Source organism: Chanodichthys erythropterus, chromosome 17 (genome assembly GCF_024489055.1).
Source record: "Chanodichthys erythropterus isolate Z2021 chromosome 17, ASM2448905v1, whole genome shotgun sequence".
NCBI classification, from domain to species: Eukaryota; Metazoa; Chordata; class Actinopteri; order Cypriniformes; family Xenocyprididae; genus Chanodichthys; species Chanodichthys erythropterus.
The window spans coordinates 278,253-300,621 of record NC_090237.1 but is presented as its reverse complement, the minus strand read 5'-3'; the positions used below and the strand labels follow the sequence as shown (position 1 = coordinate 300,621).

The 22,369-nt window shown below is 36.0% G+C and overlaps 2 protein-coding genes across 2 annotated transcripts in view; both read left to right on the top strand.

Moving 5' to 3' along the window:
• sik3 (SIK family kinase 3) overlaps positions 1-8,212 on the top strand; it is a 29,928-nt gene extending 21,716 nt beyond the window's left edge. Inside the window, exons 21-25 of the mRNA XM_067366430.1 lie at positions 2,506-3,218; positions 3,294-3,433; positions 3,522-3,651; positions 3,725-3,855; positions 5,891-8,212. Coding sequence (XP_067222531.1) covers positions 2,506-3,218; positions 3,294-3,433; positions 3,522-3,651; positions 3,725-3,846 — 1,105 coding nt within the window. The 3' untranslated portion in view covers positions 3,847-3,855; positions 5,891-8,212. The remainder of the gene's footprint in view (positions 1-2,505; positions 3,219-3,293; positions 3,434-3,521; positions 3,652-3,724; positions 3,856-5,890) is intronic.
• Positions 8,213-11,790: 3,578 nt separating this feature from the next.
• LOC137004798 (transmembrane protein 25) lies at positions 11,791-21,697 on the top strand. Its single transcript, XM_067365435.1, has 8 exons — positions 11,791-11,830; positions 11,904-12,251; positions 12,572-12,862; positions 20,256-20,387; positions 20,479-20,512; positions 20,595-20,698; positions 20,778-20,864; positions 21,391-21,697. The coding sequence occupies exons 1-8, from the start codon at positions 11,812-11,814 to the stop codon at positions 21,462-21,464; spliced, it is 1,089 nt and encodes a 362-aa protein (XP_067221536.1). The 5' UTR covers positions 11,791-11,811; the 3' UTR covers positions 21,465-21,697.
• The last annotated feature ends 672 nt before the right edge of the window (positions 21,698-22,369 follow it).

The window sequence follows — 22,369 nt, the reverse complement described above, 5'->3', positions numbered from 1 at the left end:
CACTGATGCAGTCGGTTCAGTTTTGTGTATTTTAAAGTCAACATGAAATCATCATTGACTCGATGTTGCACAGATTCATTAGTGACGTTATTCTGAAGAAATATCATGTTTGTCTTCATTGTCTTTTGTTAGAATTTAATAGATCACACTATACATGTGCCGGTATGCGGTAATGCGATATATCACGATAATGAATATGCATGAAATTATTATCGTGGGCACTTCAAAATAACATAAATTATAATTTATTACCAATTATTAATTTTTATAATGGATTAAGAGTACTTTCCCCATCAACCGTATAAAATGCACAACACCGCTGTATTCTGCGTCAAAGGGACACACGCTCAGATGTAAACAAACCCAACGTGCAAGAGAAGCACGTGACGGAACGAGTGAAGGAGACTGAATGAAAGTGCACGTTCACTCTCTGACAGCAGAGGGCGCTGATGGAACAGCAGAAATACAGCGGTTACCCCGGAAACCCTGCAAACAAAGCAGCTGCGCCAGTTTTTAAAATGCTTCAAACAGACATGCCCTAATGATTAGAAATGTTCTGATTATTTGTTATTGTTCAGTAAAACTTTGAGACATATGGCTTCATTAGTTAACATGTTAATTCATTATTACCAAACTGACAATGAAAAATACTTATAAAGCAATAATTATTCTTAGTTAATGTTAATTTCTTAGTTACTGTTTCATAACATTACTAAAATCAAAAGATTTAATGGAGCTGAGATAAAACTAATCATCAGTTGTTTCTTAACTAAGATTAACAAAAAATAGTACTTTCTGTAACTAATGTAGCTGTTACTCAATCTCAGTTAATGCATTAAATAATGAGATCTATTGTAAAGTGTTTCCTGTTGTTCTCTATAGCCTAATTCTTTTGCACTTTAATAAGTTTGTAAATTGTACTTTATATATTTTTGTGTATTGTATTTAAACATTCAGTTATACCTGTTATACTATGACAACACTTTTTTTTTTTGCAACTTATTTCAGTATCGTGATAATACCGCATACCGTGATAAAAGCTTCAGCAATTAATCGCAACATGAAAATTTGATACTGTCACATGCCTAGACCACCGTTTTTTTTTCCCATAGGGATTTCAGAAATGTCTTGCACCGAACCAGCTACGAGGAGAATCACATCATTACAAAGATTTATTTGAAGCAAAAAAGCATTTGAAAATAACACAAGACTGTGAACGTTAATGAAGGAAAGAACTACAATCCCATGAAGCATTGCAAACAACATAATCGAATTAAAAGCAATGCAGATATATAAAACTATTCATTTAAAGGAACTCTCCACTTTTTTTGAAAATAGGCTCATTTTCCAACTCCCCTAGAGTTAAACAGTTGAGTTTTACCGTTTTCGAATCCATTCAGCCGATCTCCGGTTCTGGCGGTACCACTTTTAGCATAGCTTAGCATAGTTCATTGAATCTGATTAGACCGTTAGCATCGTGCTTAAAAATGACCAAAGAGTTTTGATATTTTTCCTATTTAAAACTTGACTCTTCTGTAGTTAAATCGTGTACTAAGACTGACGGAAAATAAAAAGTTGTGATTTTCTAGGCTGATATGGCTAGGAACTATACTCTCATTCAGGCGTAATAATCAAGGAACTTTGCTGCCGTATCATGGCTGCAGCAGTGCAATGATATTACGCAGCGTCTCTCACATACGTCTCCCTGGTGGCAAGGCACGTTCCCTGTGCACGCAGGGGCTCACAGGCGCTGCGTAATATCATTGCACTGCTGCAGCCATGGAACGGCAGCAAAGTTCCTTGATTATTACGCCTGAACGAGAGTATAGTTCCTAGCCATATCAGCCTAGAAAATCACAACTTTTCATTTTCCGCCGGTCTTAGTACACGATTTAACTACAGAAGAGTCAAGTTTTAAATAGGAAAAATATCAAAACTCTTTGGTCATTTTTAAGCACGATGCTAACGGTCTAATCAGATTCAATGAACTATGCTAAGCTATGCTAAAAGTGTTACCGCCAGAACCGGAGATCGGCTGAATGGATTCGAAAACGGTAAAACTCAACTGTTTAACTCTAGGGGAGTTGGAAAATGAGCCTATTTTCAAAAAAAGTGGAGTGTTCCTTTAAAGTGGCTGATTATATAGAAACTGTTTTAAGTTCTTTGCAAATGTGCATATACACCGTTCACTTCACCTAATCGGTGTATATTAAAATATTTGACAGCGTAGCGAGGCCAACTCGATTACAACATTTGCAGTGCTTCATGGGAGTGGGCGGAGCTAAAGAGTTCTGCTGCAAGGAATATTCTGTACGGAATTAAGAGTAATGGTGTTTTTCAACACATTTGTCATTGAATCTCCTGTTTTGCTCTGAAACATCACATTAATGTCATTGTTTCATGTTGACTTTAGTCAGAAAGGGGCGGAGTCAGATCCTCCCATGCATAATATTTGGGGTGTGGTTATGCTAATGCGAACAGTTGTTTTGTCTGATTGTGTTGCAGTCGCAGTTTGAGTCGCTTCCACACTTCCACGTACGAGCAGTTTAACCCGCACCTGTTTGGCGAGGGCGGCATGAGCAGCGTCATAGGCACCTATAACCCTTACCTGCAGGGGGCGTCTCTGAAGGTGCCGGGGCTGGAGGGCTATCAGGGCGCTGCGGTCGGTTACGGCAGTCCGTCTGCGCTGCAGCAAGCTCTGCTGTCGCCCACGCCGCTCGAGTACCGGCCGGCCCAGCAGCACGTCACGCCCACCCTGCAGGGCCTCCTCTCGCCGCGGCACTCGCTCACGGGACACGCCGACCCGCGCCTGCCCCCACAAGACCTCGCCGCGCTGCTCAAGCGGCAGAGCCCGCGCACCGCCCCGCCCTCCGCCGCAACAGCCACGCCCACCAACCCACAGGACTACGGAGAGATGCTGCTGCTACAGCAACTGGGCCAAGCCGCCGAGAGCTTAGAGTCCGGCCCTCCGCAAGCCCCGCCCACACAGCACTACCATCACCTGCTCCAAATCAGGACGGCGCCCGAGTGCCCCGCCCCTCACTCAGAGAGCATGGAGGAGGACGAGATGCCGGCCTATCACGAGGGCCTGCTGGCCAAAGCCGCCGCCCCCTGCGCAGAGGCACACGAGCTGCTGGCTCCGCCCCTGTGCAGCACGCCACCCTACTCCTCCCCCACGCATAGACACGCCTACATGCGCGGCGTCACGGCGAGCAGAGGTGAGGCGACACTCCGCTCATTCACACACACTTCTCTCAGTTTCTCTCTCTAATGCTCTTCATTGGTCGTCTCAGAACCGTGTGATGCCGCCGACTGTCGTGCGATGGAGGGAGATCATAACGGTTACGGCTCACGCGCCACGCAGGGCGACGCCTACAGGACGCGAGGATCATTACAGCGACATCACACCATCCAGACCTGCGACGACGCCTACGTACGTCTGTGTGTGTGTGTGTGTGTGTGTGTGTGTGTGTGTGTGTGTGCAGCTCCCGTGCTGACCTCTTGACCTCCTCTTCTTGTAGGAGCAGGTGGAGCCAATGTCTGGAATGAGCTTATTGGCTGGGAAGGCCCTAAGCTCCGCCCGCATGTCGGACATCCTCAGCCAGTCGTCTCTGACAGGAAGCCAGCAGCTGCAGCAGAGGGACGGGTCAGGTGTGTGACGCACGCACACACACACTCACTCGCTCACTGATGATGATGATGACGGTTGTGTGTGTGTGTTTAGCGTGTGACGTGGAGGCGGATGTTCACCCCGCGTCATGTTACCCGTCCTCCTGCACCAGTGACATGCTGCTAAGCTACAAAACCCCCGACCTGCAGTACAGTGTGGAACAGGCCGGGGTCTAATGAACACAGGTGAGTGTGTGAGTGTGTGTGTGTGTGTGTGTGTGTGATTATTATTAGTCAGTGTGTGATTATTTGCCACAAACCCTTTAAATGCAGATTTCTTCATCTCTTCTCAGATCAACACTTTTGTTCCATATTCCATCAGTTCTGAGGTTTAATGATTGTGATTTTTTTTTTTTTTTTTTTTTTGTCATTAGGTAATTTTTATTTTATAACATTTACATTACTTATACATTTGCATTAATTTTATAGTTGATTATGCTTCATTATAATTCTGTACATGACTCACTGTATGTTACTTTAACAGTAAAGATATATACAGTGGTGTGAAAAAGTGCTTGTTAAAACATTAACTTAAAGGGTTAGTTCACCCAAAAAATGAAAATAATGTCCTTTATTACTCTCCCTCATGCCGTTCCACAACCGTAAGACCTTCGTTCTATGCAGGCCTCACTGAGCCATCGGATTTCAACAAAAATATCTCAATTTGTGTTCTGAAGATGAACGAAGGTCTTACGGGTGTGGAACGGCATGAGGGGAGAGTAATTAATGACATTATTTTTGGGTGAACTAACCCTTAAACTGTGGTTTATCACACCTGAGTTCAGCTTCTCTAGCCACACCCAGACCTGATTACTGCCACACCTGTTCACAATCAAGAAATCACTTAAATAGGACCTGCCTGACAAAGTGAAGCAGACCAAAAGATCCTCAAAAGCTACACATCATGTTGAGATCCAAAGAAATTCAGGAACAAATGAGAAAGAAAGTAATTGAGATCTATCAGTCTGGAAAAGGTTATAAAGCCATTTCTAAAGCTTTGGGACTCCAGTGAACCACAGTGAGAGCCATTATCCACAAATGGAGAAAACATGGAACAGTGGTGAACTTTCCCAGGAGTGGCCGGCTGACCAAAATTACCCCAAGAGCGCAGCGACGATTGTGACCTCTTGGATGAAAAGACCCCACAACAACATCCGAAGAACTGCAGGCCTCACTGCCTCAGTTAAGGTCAGTGTTCATGACTCCACCATAAGAAAGAGACGGGGCAAAAATGGCCTGCATGGCAGAGTCCAAGATGAAAACCGCTGCTGAGCAAAAAGAACATAAAGGCTCGTCTCAGTTTTGCCAGAAAACATCTTGATGATCCCCAAGACTTTTGGGAAAATGCTCTGCGGACTGACGAGACAAAAGGTGTGTATCCCATTACGTCTGGCATAAAATTAACACAGCATTTCAGAAAAAGAACATCATACCAACAGTACAATGTGATGGTCTGGGGCTGTTTTGCTGCTTCAGGACCTGGAAGACTTGCTGTGATAAATGGAACCATGAATTCTGCTGTGTACCAAAAAATCCTGAAGTACAATGTCTGGCCATCTGTTCATGACCTCAAGCTGAAGCAAACTTGGGTTCTGCAGCAGGACAATGATCCAAAACGCACCAGCAAGTCCACCTCTGAATGGCTGAAGAAAAACAAAATGAAGACTTTGGAGTGGCCTAGTCAATGTCCTGACCTCAATCCTATTGAGATGCTGTGGCATGACCTTAAAAAGGCGGTTCATGCTGAAACCCTCCAGTGTGGCTGAAATACAACAATTCTGCAAAGATGAGTGGGCCAAAACTCCTCCACAGCGCTGTAACAGACTCACTGCAAGTTATCGCAAACGCTTGATTGCAGTTGTTTCTGCTAAGGGTGGTTATTAGGTTTAGGGGGAAAGCACTTTTTCACACAGGGCCATGTGGGTTTGGGTGTAGTTTTCCCTTCATTTAAAAACTGCATATTGTGTTTACTTGTTTTATCTTTGATTCATATTTAAATTTGTTTGATGATCTCAAACACAAAGTGTGACAAACATGCAAAAAAATAAAAACTCAGGAAGGGGGCAAACACTTATTCACACTACTGTATATAATATTAGTCAAATACTAATTTCCTTATATAACATTATAGTATTTTAATTTAATATATATTTAGTATTTATATTTTTATATAAAATATCATAATTAAGAATAGATAATAATGTGTGTTTCTCTGTTTCAGGGGTGTATTTGCTGTATAAAGCTCATATCCGTCTGCTGTGTTGTGCTGTCATGCCAAATCCTCATCGTCTGTCTGCCGGGGTGCCGTGGGTGTGGCGTGCACGCAGGGGGCGGAGCACTCGGCTTCCACTTCGATGCCATTGGCCGTCATGACCCGGGAGTCTCTCTGATTGGCTGGGGCGAGTGCCGCCCGTCTGCTGCAGCCCAATAATCATCCGCCCCTCCCCCACCCGACCACGCCCTCTTACCGTCGCCATAGCAGCGCTCTCGCGCACTCCGAGGCTTACACAGAGTCTTATGTAAACACACACACACACACACACGAAGAGACGTCATTACCAAACGCCACAAACCCAAAGTATTTCACGTGAAGCCTGTGCTGCGGCGGGGCGTCGCGGATCATTCCGGTCGGGCCGTGACGTCACGATCGACCCCTTCCGCCGGGACGGCTGACTCTCATTGCTCTCTTCTTTCTTCACTTCTGTTTTTTTATTTTTAACGCATTTTTATGGCTAATGTTCTGTAGGAATTATGATCATTATTGTTCTTGTTTTCTGTAAAAGACGTTTTATGGTTATGACATTATTAAAAAGAATGATTATTATTATTATTAAAACCGTTCTATGTTGCAACAAGAGAACAGCAGCGTTCGTTTCCTCACAAAGTGATTTTTGCACTTTCAGAGTTTGTTTTGCTTTTCTTTCCTGTTTCTTGTTCACCTTCATTCCATCCGTCCGTCTGTCTGTCTGTCTGTCCGATGTCAATGACAGATGCATTGTGGGTAGTTTCACATATCCTGTACTGCTCATAGCTGATGATGATGATGATGATGTTTAAGCTTCATTTCTGTTTCAAAGCTTTATTGGTTATTTTTTTGTGGATGTTGTTGGAAAAACTTTTGTATATTGTTAATTTTGCTCTTTCTGTTCTGATGTCATGTTGATGTTTTTAGCTGAATGTACAGACAGACAGACAGACGCTTCATTTCATGTCTTTCTACCAGTTTAAAGCAGAAACGTATGGAAGCTCCTCTCCGCCACGGAATAAAAACAAAAGGTAATTGCGAATTTACATCTAACAATTCTGACTTTTTTACTTGCAATTCTGAGTTTATATCTCACAGTGCCGCAAAAACGTTCAGTATAGGAATATAAACTCTCAATTCAGACTCACACAATTTCGACTTTTTTTTCACAATTCCAAAAAAGTCAGAATATAAACTCCGTTTAAATGTTCCGCAATACACAATTCCACAATAAAAGTTCACAATTCCGCGAAAGTCAGAACTTGGCTATGGAAAAAGTCGGAATATAGGTATATAAACTCAGTTTCAACCTTTTTTCTTGAAATTTTGACTTTTTCTCACAATTGCGCAAAAAAAGTCAGAACAGATATATAAACTCGCAATTCTGAATTTATCGCAATTTAGACTTTTTTTCTCACAATTCCGCAAAAGTCAGAATATAAGTATATAAACTCAGTATAAAAGTTCCGCAGTTCACAATTCCACAAAAGTCAGAACTTGGCTACGGAAAAAGTCGTAATATAGGTGTATATAAACTCGCAATTCAGACTTTCTCGAAATTCTGAATTTATCGCAATTTAGAGTTTTTCTCACAATTCCGCAAAAGTCAGAACTTAGCTACGGGAAAAAGTTGGAATATAGGTATATAAACTCAGTTTCAACCTTTTTTTCAATAATTTTTTCTCACAATTCTCATAATAAACTCGCAATTCAGACTTTCTCACAATTCTGACTTTTCTCGCTATTCTAAGTTTATATCTCACGATTCTGAGAAAAATGTCAGAATCAAAGTTTGTAAACTTGCATTTCTGATTTTTTTTTCACAATTTTTTTTTTCACAATATTGACTTTTTTTCTTAGAATCATGAGATATAAACTCGGAATTTCAAGTTATACAGTCCAAATTATGATATAAAAAGTCGCAATTAGCCTTTTATTTTAAGAATTCTGTGGTGGAAACGAGCTTCTGTTGAAATATGGCTGAGATTGGACAATTTCTGCTGCTGTTTCGTCTTCAGTCTGACCAAACCAATAACGGTCACATGATCATCTGATGTGAGACGGGCGTGTGTTTATCAGACTGTCTCCCGTCTGTGTGCAAGTTTGTGTCGATGGTGATGAAGAGAACCATGATCCTCCTCATCCTCCGTCTGTCCATCATGTTATGCTCCGCCCTCTTTTCCTTTCTAGATCTGTCATTCTTTTCTCTTTTTTTTTTTTTTTTTGGCTTTATGTTTTTGGAAAAAAATACTAAAGTGCAACAGCAATGGTTAAAAAAAGAATTCCAAACAAACTGAGAGAAATAATAAATATATATAAATAAAGAAATGAATATGACAGAAGTGTGTGTTGTGTTCTTTGAGAGCTTGTCCATTATACTACGGTACTGAAGATCCAGATCTGCATCTGCCGAACCACCAAACGCCTTCGCTATGCTTAAATTCCCTGCCACTTCAATATGACTGCACAGGACCTGAAAGAGAGCGTTTACACTAATGCCTTTTACATCATGTGCATGTGTTATGAACAGATGTCTGACTTGTGTCAAGCTGCTTTTGAAGTCATTAATAATTGATGAACATAGCAACATTGGCTGTTATTGAACTGAATTGATCTGAATAATGACACTATTGTCTTCTGTAGAGCTGCTTTTGAATGTGTTTCATAATTGATGACTCAACATTAATACTGTTCCTGTTTATTACTGTTTATTATTAATTAATTTTCCTGTTTATTACTGTGAAGCTGCTTTGAAATGATCTGTATTGTATAAAGAGCTACAGGAACAAGTCAATGTTAGCTCTGATATACCCGCATATGTTTCAGAAGCATCTGCTGATGAATAAATGCCAGGAAGAAGTTATCACTTACAGTTATCAACCTTCATCTGAAGACTCATGCTGAAGTTTAGGAGATAAAACTGCTTGTTTTGATGCAGTCTTTGTACTCATGAATTGGTCACGACTGATGCAATCAGGATTTGTTGCAATTCTGCCTGTGTGAGTCCACTGAGCAAGGACACTTCACTTCTTTTTACTTTTCTCCTACTTTTTTTACATGTGTTTAGTATGTTCCTGTTATCTCTCAATAGCTGTGTTTCCACCTCTGGAACTAAGGTCGTTCTCTGTGAGTTTCGACCTCAAGAACCAGGGTCTAAATGAAGTTCTGTGTAAAAATTCCCCCCTCAGAAAGTCCCTGCTCACGAGATAGCACTTTTTCAAAGTTCAGGAACTTTCGGACGTGGGACTTGGGCACTGAACATGCTGATTGACATTTTATTTCAACAACCATTTTTGTTTAAGTGCGTGCAGTAAAAGTTGTTTGCTATTCAAATCAACAGAGGAGTTTAAAAAATATGACTGATTGACGACGAGGTTCAGGCTTTATTAAGCTTATATGTGGAGGACGAAATCCAGCGGGAACTGGAAAGTCATGCTCAGTCCTACATCACTGGACTAATTTGCGTAATCTTCATGGTACTTTAGACCGCGATGGAAACGCAGACAGCAACAGGTTTGGGGGGAAAAGTTCCTGGGACAAATTTATCTGGGTAATTTCGGTGTAAACTCTGCTAATAACGACACTAACAAAAGACAACACAATCCTGCTAACCATTTCCAGCAGCTGGAAATATTCCACTTACTTAGGCATCAACAGTTTCATGCTGTTCTGTCACACATCCTGTGAAACTCCATATTGTAGTCAGTTATTGTCCTTCAGGTCAGCTGGACAGCTTTTTAAAGGAGCTGATTGTACTGCTGTCTTCATTCCCTGAGTCTTCGGCAACTTCAACATCCATCTTTTCTGCAGATTTACACTCTCTTTTACACTCTCGGATTTACACAGCTTCTTTCCATCTTCAGTGCTCGCCACCACAGGTACTCATAAATCAGGCTTGACCTCATCCACACACAACTGTATCATTCTGGTTAAATCTCTGCACATTTCTGATCATTTGTTACTTTAATTTACAACTTCCTTCCGTACCACCAGCCTCTCTTCCAGTTTCATCCAGATGAACCCTTGTAGAAAGTTACAGACCTGTCTTTCCTCCTATTCATAGCAAACAATGTGTCATCCTTTCACAGAACAGATAACCAGTCAGGATTTAAAAGCAGCCAATTAACCTTGCTGTCGGTTGCTGAATCCCTACGGATTGCGAAAGTTGATCCCAAATCTTCAGTTCTCATTCTGCCAGATTATCTGCCACCTTCGACGCTGTTAACCATCAGATCCTTCCGTCCACCCTCTCATCACTTGAACAAAACTTTGCTGGTTTGAATCACCCTTCAGGTCTGAAACGCATCATCTGGTCCCTGAGGTGCCCCAGGGTTCAGTGTTTGGACCTCTCCTCTTCTCCATATACACTACATCACTGGGACCTATTATACAGGCACATGGTTTCTCCTACCATTGCTATGCTGACGAAACACATCTCTACTTTTTATTTCAAACAGACGATCCCACAGTAGCTTCACAGATCTCAGACCATCTGGTGGATATTTCGCCATGGATGGAAGAACATCACCTACAGCTCATCCTAGTGAAGACGGAGCTTCTTGTCTTCCCAGCCACACCCTATCAGTACGGCACAACTTTACCATCTAGCTACGTTTTGCGTGCAATCTTGGGGTAATCTTTGATGACCAGCTGACCTTCAAAGACCACATTGCAAGGATGGCATGATCATACAGGTTTGCATTGCAAAACATCAGGAAGATCAAGCCTTTTCTAACAGAGCAACTTCTCATCCATGCCCTTGTTATTTCTAGACTGGACTATTGCAGTGCTCTTCTGGCTGGACTTCCAGCATGAGCAGTCAACCCTCTTCAACAGAGAGGCACAAAAATCACTTTCCAGAACCTTCTCATTCACTGTTCCTCGCTGGTGAATGATCTTCCCAAACCTATCCAGACAGAATCCCTGAAATATTGAAGAAACAGCCGAAAAGAAATCTCTTCTGCAAGCACTTACTTCTTCTCTGCTTCCACCGTTTCTCAAACCCTCCCTGTTCTAGCTTGATCTATTGAAGCTTCTATCAGTTCTTGTGTTTATTGCCTCTGTAAGAAGAATCGGCTGCTGTGTCCCTCATCTTTGTGTCGCTTACAGTTGAGGAAATGCTGTTCTTCATCATCATGAGTTCTGTGTGCAGCTGCTCATGTCTGAATGTGAACCTGCACTGCAGAGGCTGAGCAGACCTGAGGAGTCGAGCTCAGATCTGACAGGGTTTATCCTGCGTTTGGATGGAGGAGGTTCAGTAAACACACACACACACACACACACACACACACACACACACAGTCAGTGAACACTCGTCTGCTGCCTCCTGCTCTCAGTGTTTTATATCAGTAATGAATCACAGCCCCCCCCCCATACGTGCTGCGTCAGTGTGTGTGACGCTCCTGTGTGTGTGTGTGTGTGTGTGTGTGTGTGTGTGTGTGTGTTTGCATTCTGAATGGATCCTCAGCCGGTTGGAATCAGCAGCGTCTCTGTGCACAGAGGTAAAACACTCTGAAAGAGAGAGTGTGTGTGTGTGTGTGTGTGTGTGTGTGTGTGTGTGTGTGTGTGTGTATGTGTGAGATTATTGTCATGTGCATCATTTGTACAGTATCAGTGTGTGTGTGTGTGTGTGTGTGTGTGTCTCCTGCAGCTGAGAGATGCAGACTCTGCATGTCAACATCACTCTGGAAAACAGATTCAGTCACACACTCAGATCGGTCTGAACGACACACACTTCAGCAGTTCACGTGTGCAGCTGGACAATTCTAGTTTGAATTATGTGTGATTGTAGTTTTGTGTAGCTGGTTGAGACTCTTCTGGTTGTTTCTCGCGTGTGTGTTTGTGTGTGTGTGTAGGTGACTATGAGGACGCGTCTCTCTGCCTTATTCTTTCACACCATGATCTGGGCCAGCACAGGTAAGACGTTCTTGTTTAAATTATGTTTTTGCTTCAGTTTTGCTCTTGACTTTATTTTCCTCTCTGCCAGCAGCATTTGACCCCGCCCCCAAAATTGACGGACAGCAGACCTTGTCAGTCACTGTACAGGAGAACATCACTCACCAGTTCAGCTGCCAATCAGAGGGCTGGAATCCTCAAGCCCCGCCCCTGCTGACCTGGTACCTGAACGGGGAGAGGCAGAGCGAGGTGACGGGCAGCCGGGGGGCGGGGCGTCTGGTTATGACATCACCAGGGGATTCCGGAGTGCTTAAATACGGATCCGAGCGCAACAGCACGTTCACACTCAAACCCAAGCGCTGGGACCGAGAGCTGGTGTGTGCGGCGCGAAACCCTGCGGGAGGAGAGAGTTACAACGCCACCGTCACGCTCAACGTCCAGTGTGAGTCTGAGTCGCGCTCCTGTGATAAAACAATTCATGAAATTACATTACGGAGCAGGTTCATAAACAACCGTTCAAATATTAATCACAATAGTAATGTTATAGAATACACATTAAACCTTATAATGATAATAAGGTTTGATAATAATATTTATGACAATAAATTTTGATTGGTCAGATATATGATGTAAAATAATGACTTTGCAAGTTAAATTTTATGTTTGAACCACAGATGGCGATAGAGAGGCCAAAGTTCCATAGTGCAGCTTTAAAAGCTTCAACTAACTTCCCACACGTGTGTGTGTTTCCTGGTGTCTCAGTCCAGCCGGAGATCCTGCGTGTGGACGCCCACTACAGCGAGACCTCTGACCCCGGCCTCTCCCTGATCCTCTTCGCTTTGGTTCGGTCCAACCCCCCCGCCACCATCACGTGGGTGGATCGGTCCGGTCAGCTGCTGGCCAACAGCTCCGACTTCCTCATTCTGGACTCACGGAGCTTCCCATGGCTGGCCAATCACAGCCTACAGGTCACTCTGAGCAGCCTATCAGGAAACATCTCTGTGAATGCCAACAACAGCCTCGGCTCTGCCCACAGCAACCTCACACTCACAGGTGACACGACACGTTATTCATTATTCATATTAGTAAATGTTCTGTTTTTTGAAAGAAATGAATACTTTCATTCATCAAGGACGCACTAAATTGATCAAAAGTGACAGTAAAGACATTCATCAAAGAATCCTGGAAAATAAAATGTATTCCACAGAAATATGAAGCAGCACTATGGAAGAGGATTAGGGCCAAACAACATATATTAAAAAAAAAAATTAAAAAAAAAATAAAAAATCTCGAGATTAAAGTCATATTTCGATAAAATAATGTGTTAAATTTCAAGAAAAAAGTTGAAATAAAATGTCAACAATAAACTCACAGAATTTTGAGAATAGTATTTCAAGAAAAAAGTTAAATTTCGACAAAAAAAGTTTAAATAAAATGTTGAGAATAAACTCACTAAATTTTGAGAATAAAGTTGTATTTTGAGAAAAATTTTTACATTTCGACAAAAAAAGTTTAAATAAAATGTTGAGAATAAACTCATTAAATTGAGACTAAAGTCGTTTCGAGAAAAACTCATTAAATTTCAAGAAAAAAGTTTAAATAAAATGTGGAGAATAAACTCATTAAATTTCGAGAATAAAGTCGTATGTTCAATTTTGAGAAAAAAAGTCTAAATAAAATGTTGAGAAAAACTCGTTAAATTTCAAGAAAAAAGTCAAAATAAAATGTTGAGAATAAAATCATTAAATTTTGTGGGGAAAAAAAGTAAATAAAATGTTGCAAAAAAGCTTGTTAAATTTCAAGAAAAATGGTTTAAATAAAATGTCGACATTAATCTCACTAAATGTTGAGAATAAAGTCGTTGTATGTTCAATTTTGACAAAAAAAGTTGAAATAAAATGTTGAGAATAAACTTGTTAAATTTTGAGAAAAAAAGTCTAAATAAAATGTCGACAATAAACTCAGTAAATTTTGAAAATAAAGTCATTGTATTTCGATAAAAAACGTTAAATTTTGACAAAAAAAAGTTGAAGTAAAATGTTGAGAATTAACTCATTAAATTTTGAGAATAAAGTGATGTTTCAAGATTAAACTTGTTAAATTTCAAGAAAAAAAGTTGAAATAAAATGTTGAAAATAAAAACATTAAATTTTGAGAAAAATGTCTAAATAAAATGTTGAGGAAAAAACTCGTTAAATTTCAAGAAAAAAAGTTGAAATAAAATGTTGAGAATAAAATCATTAAATTTTGAGAAAAATGTCTAAATAAAATGTTGAGGGAAAAACTTGTTAAATTTCAAGAAAAAAGGTTGAAATAAAATGTCGACAATAAACTCACTAAATTTTGAGAATAAAGTCGTATGTTCAATTTTGACAAAAAAAGTTGAAATAAAATGTTGAGAATAAAATTGTTAAATTTTGAGAAAAAAAGTTGAAATAAAATGTTGAGAATAAAATCATTAAATTTTGAGAAAAAAAAGTCAAAATAAAATGTTGAGAATAAACTCACTAAATTTTGAGAATAAAGTTGTATTTTGAGAAAAAAAATTACATTTTGACAAAAAAAAGTTGAAGTAAAATGTTGAGAATGAACTCATTAAATTTTGAGAATAAAGTCATATTTCAAGATTAAACTCGTTAAATTTTGAGAAAAAAGTCTAAATAAAATGTTGAGAATAAAATCATAAAATTTTGAGAAAAAAGTCTAAATAAAATGTTGAGAAAAAACTCGTTAAATTTCAAGAAAAAAAGTTGAAATAAGATGTTGAGAAAAAAATCATAAAATTTTGAGAAAAAAAAGTCTAAAAATGTTGAGGAAAAACTAATTAAATAAAAAAAGGTTGAAATAAAATGTGGAGAATAAACTCACTAAATTTTGAGAATAAAGTCGTATGTTAAATTTTGACAAAAAAAAGTTGAAGTAAAATGTTGAGAATGAACTCATTAAATTTTGAGAATAAAGTGATGTTTCAAGATTAAACTTGTTAAATTTTGAGAAAAAAAGTTGAAATAAAATGTTGACAATAAACTCACTAAATTTTGAGAATAAAAAAGTCTAAATAAAATGTTGAGGAAAAAACTAATTAAATAAAAAAAAAGGTTGAAATAAAATGTGGAGAATAAACTCATAAAATTTTGAGAATAAAGTCGTATGTTAAATTTTGACAAAAAAAGTTGAAGTAAAATGTTGAGAATGAACTCATTAAATTTTGAGAATAAAGTGATGTTTCAAGATTAAACTTGTTAAATTTTGAGAAAAAAAGTCTAAATAAAATGTTGAGAAAAAACTCACTAAATTTTGAGAATAAAAAAGTCTAAATAAAATGTTGAGGAAAAAACTAATTAAATAAAAAAAGGTTGAAATAAAATGTGGAGAATAAACTCACTAAATTTTGAGAATAAAGTCGTATGTTAAATTTTGACAAAAAAAAGTTGAAGTAAAATGTTGAGAATTAACTCATTAAATTTTGAGAATAAAGTGATGTTTCAAGATTAAACTTGTTAAATTTTGAGAAAAAAAGTCTAAATAAAATGTTGAGAAAAAACTCACTAAATTTTGAGAATAAAAAAGTCTAAATAAAATGTTGAGAATAAAATCATAAAATTTTGAGAAAAAAGTCTAAAAATGTTGAGGAAAAACTAATTAAATTTCAAGAAAAAAGTCGTAATAAAATGTTGAGAATAAAATCATAAAATTTTGAGAAAAAAGTCTAAAAATGTTGAGAAAAAAACTAATTAAATAAAAAAAAGGTTGAAATAAAATGTGGAGAATAAACTCACAAAATTTTGAGAATAAAGTCGTATGTTAAATTTTGAAAAAAAAGTTGAAATAAAATGTTGAGAATAAACTCACTAAATTTTGAGAATAAAGTCATTGTATTTTGAGAAAAGACTTGTTAAATTATGACAAAAAAAGTTGAAATAAAATGTTGAGAATAAACTCATTAAATTTTGAGACAATAAACTCACTAAATTTTGAGACAATAAACTCACTAAATTTTGAGAAAAAACTTAAATTATGACAAAAAAAAGTCTAAATAAAATGTTGAGAATTAACTCATTAAATTTTGAGAAGTCTTCTTTTGAGAAAAAACGTGTTAAATTTTGACCCAAAAAAAGTTGAAATAAAATGTTGAGAATAAACTCGTTAAATTGAGAAAAAAAGTCTAAATAAAATGTTGAGGAAAAACATTAAATTTCAAGAAAAAAATTCAAACTAAAATGTTGAGAATAAACTCGTTAAATTTTGAAAATAAAGTTTAAATAAAATGAGAATAAACTCATTATATTTTGATAATAATTGTTTCAAGAAAAAAAATTCATTTTAGAAAAAAAGTCTAAATAAAATGTTGAGAATAAAATCATAAAATTTTGAGAAAAAAGTCTAAAAATGTTGAGGAAAAACTAATTAAATAAAAAAAAAGGTTAAAATAAAATGTGGAGAATAAACTCACAAAATTTTGAGAATAAAGTCGTATGTTAAATTTTGAAAAAAAAGTTGATATAAAATGTTGAGAATAAAATCATAAAATGTTGAGGAAAAAGTGATGTTTCAAGATTAAACTTGTTAAATTTTGAGAAAAAAAGTCTAAATAAAATGTTGAGAAAAAACTCACTAAATTTTGAGAATAAAAAAGTCTAAATAAAATGTTGAGGAAAAAACTAATTAAATAAAAAAAAAAGATTGAAATAAAATGTGGAGAATAAACTCATAAAATTTTGAGAATAAAGTCGTATGTTAAATTTTGACAAAAAAAGTTGAAGTAAAATGTTGAGAATGAACTCATTAAATTTTGAGAATAAAGTGATGTTTCAAGATTAAACTTGTTAAATTTTGAGAAAACAAAATCTAAATAAAATGTTGAGAAAAAACTCACTAAATTTTGAGAATAAAAAAGTCTAAATAAAATGTTGAGGAAAAAACTAATTAAATTAAAAAAAAAAGGTTGAAATAAAATGTGGAGAATAAACTCACTAAATTTTGAGAATAAAGTCGTATGTTAAATTTTGACAAAAAAAAGTTGAAGTAAAATGTTGAGAATTAACTCATTAAATTTTGAGAATAAAGTGATGTTTCAAGATTAAACTTGTTAAATTTTGAGAAAAAAAAGTCTAAATAAAATGTTGAGAAAAAACTCACTAAATTTTGAGAATAAAAAAGTCTAAATAAAATGTTGAGGAAAAAACTAATTAAATTAAAAAAAAAAGGTTGAAATAAAATGTGGAGAATAAACTCACTAAATTTTGAGAATAAAGTCGTATGTTAAATTTTGACAAAAAAAAGTTGAAGTAAAATGTTGAGAATTAACTCATTAAATTTTGAGAATAAAGTGATGTTTCAAGATTAAACTTGTTAAATTATGACAAAAAAGTCTAAATAAAATGTTGAGGAAAAAACTCGTTAAATTTCAAGAAAAAAAAGTTGAAATAAAATGTTGAGAATAAAATCATAAAATTTTGAGAAAAAAGTCTAAAAATGTTGAGGAAAAACTAATTAAATTTCAAGAAAAAAGTCGTAATAAAATGTTGAGAATAAAATCATAAAATTTTGAGAAAAAAGTCTAAAAATGTTGAGAAAAAAACTAATTAAATAAAAAAAAAGGTTGAAATAAAATGTGGAGAATAAACTCACAAAATTTTGAGAATAAAGTCGTATGTTAAATTTTGAAAAAAAAGTTGAAATAAAATGTTGAGAATAAACTCACTAAATTTTGAGAATAAAGTCATTGTATTTTGAGAAAAGACTTGTTAAATTATGACAAAAAAAGTTGAAATAAAATGTTGAGAATAAACTCATTAAATTTTGAGACAATAAACTCACTAAATTTTGAGACAATAAACTCACTAAATTTTGAGAAAAAACTTAAATTATGACAAAAAAAAGTTTAAATAAAATTTTGAGAATTAACTCATTAAATTTTGAGAAGTCTTCTTTTGAGAAAAAACGTGTTAAATTTTGACCCAAAAAAAGTTGAAATAAAATGTTGAGAATAAACTCGTTAAATTGAGAAAAAAGTCTAAATAAAATGTTGAGGAAAAACATTAAATTTCAAGAAAAAAATTCAAACTAAAATGTTGAGAATAAACTCGTTAAATTTTGAAAATAAAGTTTAAATAAAATGAGAATAAACTCATTATATTTTGAGAATAATTGTTTCAAGAAAAAAAATTCATTTTAGAAAAAAAGTCTAAATAAAATGTTGAGAATAAAATCATAAAATTTTGAGAAAAAAAGTCTAAAAATGTTGAGGAAAAACTAATTAAATAAAAAAAGGTTGAAATAAAATGTGGAGAATAAACTCACTAAATTTTGAGAATAAAGTCGTATGTTAAATTTTGAAAAAAAAGTTGATATAAAATGTTGAGAATAAAATCATAAAATGTTGAGGAAAAAGTGATGTTTCAAGATTAAACTTGTTAAATTTTGAGAAAAAAAGTCTAAATAAAATGTTGAGAAAAAACTCACTAAATTTTGAGAATAAAAAAGTCTAAATAAAATGTTGAGGAAAAAACTAATTAAATAAAAAAAAAAGATTGAAATAAAATGTGGAGAATAAACTCATAAAATTTTGAGAATAAAGTCGTATGTTAAATTTTGACAAAAAAAGTTGAAGTAAAATGTTGAGAATGAACTCATTAAATTTTGAGAATAAAGTGATGTTTCAAGATTAAACTTGTTAAATTTTGAGAAAACAAAATCTAAATAAAATGTTGAGAAAAAACTCACTAAATTTTGAGAATAAAAAAGTCTAAATAAAATGTTGAGGAAAAAACTAATTAAATTAAAAAAAAAGGTTGAAATAAAATGTGGAGAATAAACTCACTAAATTTTGAGAATAAAGTCGTATGTTAAATTTTGACAAAAAAAAGTTGAAGTAAAATGTTGAGAATTAACTCATTAAATTTTGAGAATAAAGTGATGTTTCAAGATTAAACTTGTTAAATTATGACAAAAAAGTCTAAATAAAATGTTGAGAAAAAACTAATTTTGAGAATAAAAAAGTCTAAATAAAATGTTGAGGAAAAAACTAATTTAATTAAATAAAAAAAGGTTGAAATAAAATGTGGAGAATAAACTCACTAAATTTTGAGAATAAAGTCGTATGTTAAATTTTGACAAAAAAAAGTTGAAGTAAAATGTTGAGAATTAACTCATTAAATTTTGAGAATAAAGTGATGTTTCAAGATTAAACTTGTTAAATTATGACACAAAAAAAGTCTAAATATAATGTTGAGAAAAAAATCGTTAAATTTCAAGAAAAAAAGTTGAAATAAAATGTTGAGAATAAAATCATAAAATTTTGAGAAAAAAGTCTAAAAATGTTGAGGAAAAACTAATTAAATTTCAAGAAAAAAGTCGTAATAAAATGTTGAGAATAAAATCATAAAATTTTGAGAAAAAAGTCTAAAAATGTTGAGGAAAAAACTAATTAAATAAAAAAAAGGTTGAAATAAAATGTGGAGAATAAACTCACAAAATTTTGAGAATAAAGTCGTATGTTAAATTTTGAAAAAAAAGTTGAAATAAAATGTTGAGAATAAACTCACTAAATTTTGAGAATAAAGTCGTATTTTGAGAAAAAACTTAAATTATGACAAAAAAAAGTTTAAATAAAATGTTGAGAATTAACTCATTAAATTTTGAGAAGTCTTCTTTTGAGAAAAAACGTGTTAAATTTTGACCCAAAAAAAGTTGAAATAAAATGTTGAGAATAAACTCGTTAAATTGAGAAAAAAGTCTAAATAAAATGTTGAGGAAAAACATTAAATTTCAAGAAAAAAATTCAAACTAAAATGTTGAGAATAAACTCGTTAAATTTTGAAAATAAAGTTTAAATAAAATGACAAAAAGATAAACATATTTTGAGAATAATTGTTTCAAGAAAAAAAAATCATTTTAGAAAAAAAGTCTAAATAAAATGTTGAGAATAAACACAATTTTTTTTTTTTTTTTTTTTGAAATTGAGCAATCTTTTTCTCGAAACACGACTTTTCGCACATTCTCAAAATGTAATGTTTATTCTCGAAATTTTTTTTTTTACTTTATTCTCAAAATATAATGACTTTAATCCCGAGATGGTTTTATGCTTTTATTATAACTCGGCCCTAATCCTCTTCCGTACAGCACGACTGTTTTCAACACTGATAATAATCATAAATGTTTCTTGATCATCAAATCATCATATCAGAATGATTTCTGAAGGATCATGTGACACTGAAGACTGGAGTAATGATGCTGAAAATTCAGCTTTGATCACAGGAATAAATTACACTTTATATTCACACAGAAAACAGCTGATTTACACTGTAATAATAATTCACATACTTTACTGTATTTTTGATCAAATTAATGCAGACTTTGTGAGCAGAAGAGACTTTCAGAAACATTAAGAAATCTCGCTGGTGTAAGTCATGTAAATGTATGAGTTTGTGTCCCGTTCCTCCAGAGTTCCTGCAGTCGCGGGTGGAGGTGCCGATGTTTGGGATAGTGACGGGAGGCGTCGCCGGCTTCATCACCCTCCTCATCTTCACCCTGATGGTGTTCTTCCTCCTACAGAAGGACAAAAGCAAAGCCGTCGGTACAGTGACTGAACGCTGCAGACCAAAGCTTTAATGTAAATGTATTCATGTGCTCTGAAATGAAACGCTTGTGTCTCTGTTGTTTCTCAGAGGAGCCCGTCGCCGTTCATCTGTCCTCCCAGCGGTGCGTCTCCCAGCATTCCCTGCTACTCATAACGGCACTGAAAGACTGATCTGCTGACTGTGTCCTGCTGTTTGTGTTGCAGTCATGACATGGTGAAGGTCCAGGTGAACGGCGTGTATCTGCCCAGAGAGAACATGTCCTTACCGTCACACGTGCAGCTGAACGATGACCGGACGCTGTGTAAGGGTGAGTCCCGCTCCCGTCCTCCGCTGGAATATACTGCACCACCTGACCAACACCACTCACTCAAGCTGACGTGTTTCAGGGCAGCAGATCTCCAGACCCAACACACTGGAGAGGAGACGCGCGGACGAGGAGGAGGAGGATCTGTCTGCGGCCTACGCTGCTCGAGGTCAGAGGTCATGACCTGTGTGCCACAGGGACAGTTCACCCAACCAAGTAAATCCTGTCATCATTTAAGCTTAGAACACAATTAAAGATATTTTAATGAAATCAGAGAGATTAAAATAAATCCAAATGAACGGAGCGGTTTAATCCAAGTCTTCTGAAGAGACACGATCGCTGTATATGATTTAGTTCAGGCTTTTATTCGCATATAAACATTGATGAAGAACAGAAACAGAAGCTTTCTTGACCCACATGAACAAAACTAATTGGTTCTTGAGCTTCTGTTTACCATATTTGATGAGATGATCAATGTTTATATGTTAATAAATACCTAAATCAAAGTAAATGATGTCAGAATTGACATTTTTAAGTGAACTGTCCCTTTAAGAATGGAAGAGCCACTTCAAAAACATTTTCTCTAGTAATATTTCTACTTACATTTTAGTAGAATTTGATTTTTGGGTGAACTGTGCCTCTCTTTACTGAGCTGTGCGTGAGTCTCGTAGATGTGAATGATTGTGTCTCGACAGGTTTCGCTCGCTATCCCATGGTGGGCTACATCTATAAAGTGAGCAGCACCAGCAGTGACGAGATCTGGCTCTGAACATCTGCACACGCTGACCTCTGACCTCTGACCTCACGCCTGATCTACCTGACGCCTGTAAGGTCAACACGACAGCGGGCAGAACGTGATTCTGTTTCATCGTTCTCATAAATCAAACGTCAGGTGACAGGCAGACTGCTTTGTCCTGGTGAAGAACTACACTACCCATAATCCACTGTTCAGCGACTCCACTGTTACTATGGAAACAGGGACAGACTAGCTAGGGGTCAGTAACGAACATTAGTTAATTGCAGTGCTGCTCTTACAATCAGAGAAAGTCCGTGAAAAGACCAAAACAGTGAGAGTGCTTCATGGGATCTGTAGTTCATTCGCTCCTGTTCATGAACGGACTCCACACTGTACTGACTGTAAATTTGTGCTTTCATCAGTATTTACCCAGAGTTCTTTGCTGCTATAGGAATGCTACATCATATCTGTGTAATATAAATGAATGTTCACTAAATCTGCAGATATTGTGAAATACTTATAAATGAACAGAAGTTTAAGAGTATTCTTGCTGTGTATGTAAATATGTGTAAAGCTGATTATGAAGAGATCCAGCAGGAGGCGCTCTAGTTTAACTGCAGCTGTACCTGAGATTAACTGCTGCTGCTGCTGCTTTATTATTAATATTATTAATATTCTCTCTCTTGCTTGTGAAAGTTGCTGTATCAGTTCTATGATGAAAATACCTCAATAAAGTCTGGAGAAACATCACATCTCATTCCATCAGTGTAATAATGTGTGTGAGTTTGTGTGTGTTTTGAAGATGTTCGCAGGTGTTTGTGGTCTTCAGTTTACGGCACCGGAAGTCAATGTGGATCGATCTTTCATCTGCAGTTTTTGCTCTTTATTGATGTCAGACTGTGTGTAAGAGCTCGAAAACAGCTATAAACACTCATCCG

Excerpts from the sequence above, each read along its gene's own strand:
- LOC137004798 (XM_067365435.1), top strand. Across the intron at positions 20,388-20,478 it reads GGACAAAAGCAAAGCCGTCG|AGGAGCCCGTCGCCGTTCAT; the intron begins GTACAGTGACTG and ends GTTGTTTCTCAG. Across the intron at positions 20,699-20,777 it reads TGACCGGACGCTGTGTAAGG|GGCAGCAGATCTCCAGACCC; the intron begins GTGAGTCCCGCT and ends GACGTGTTTCAG.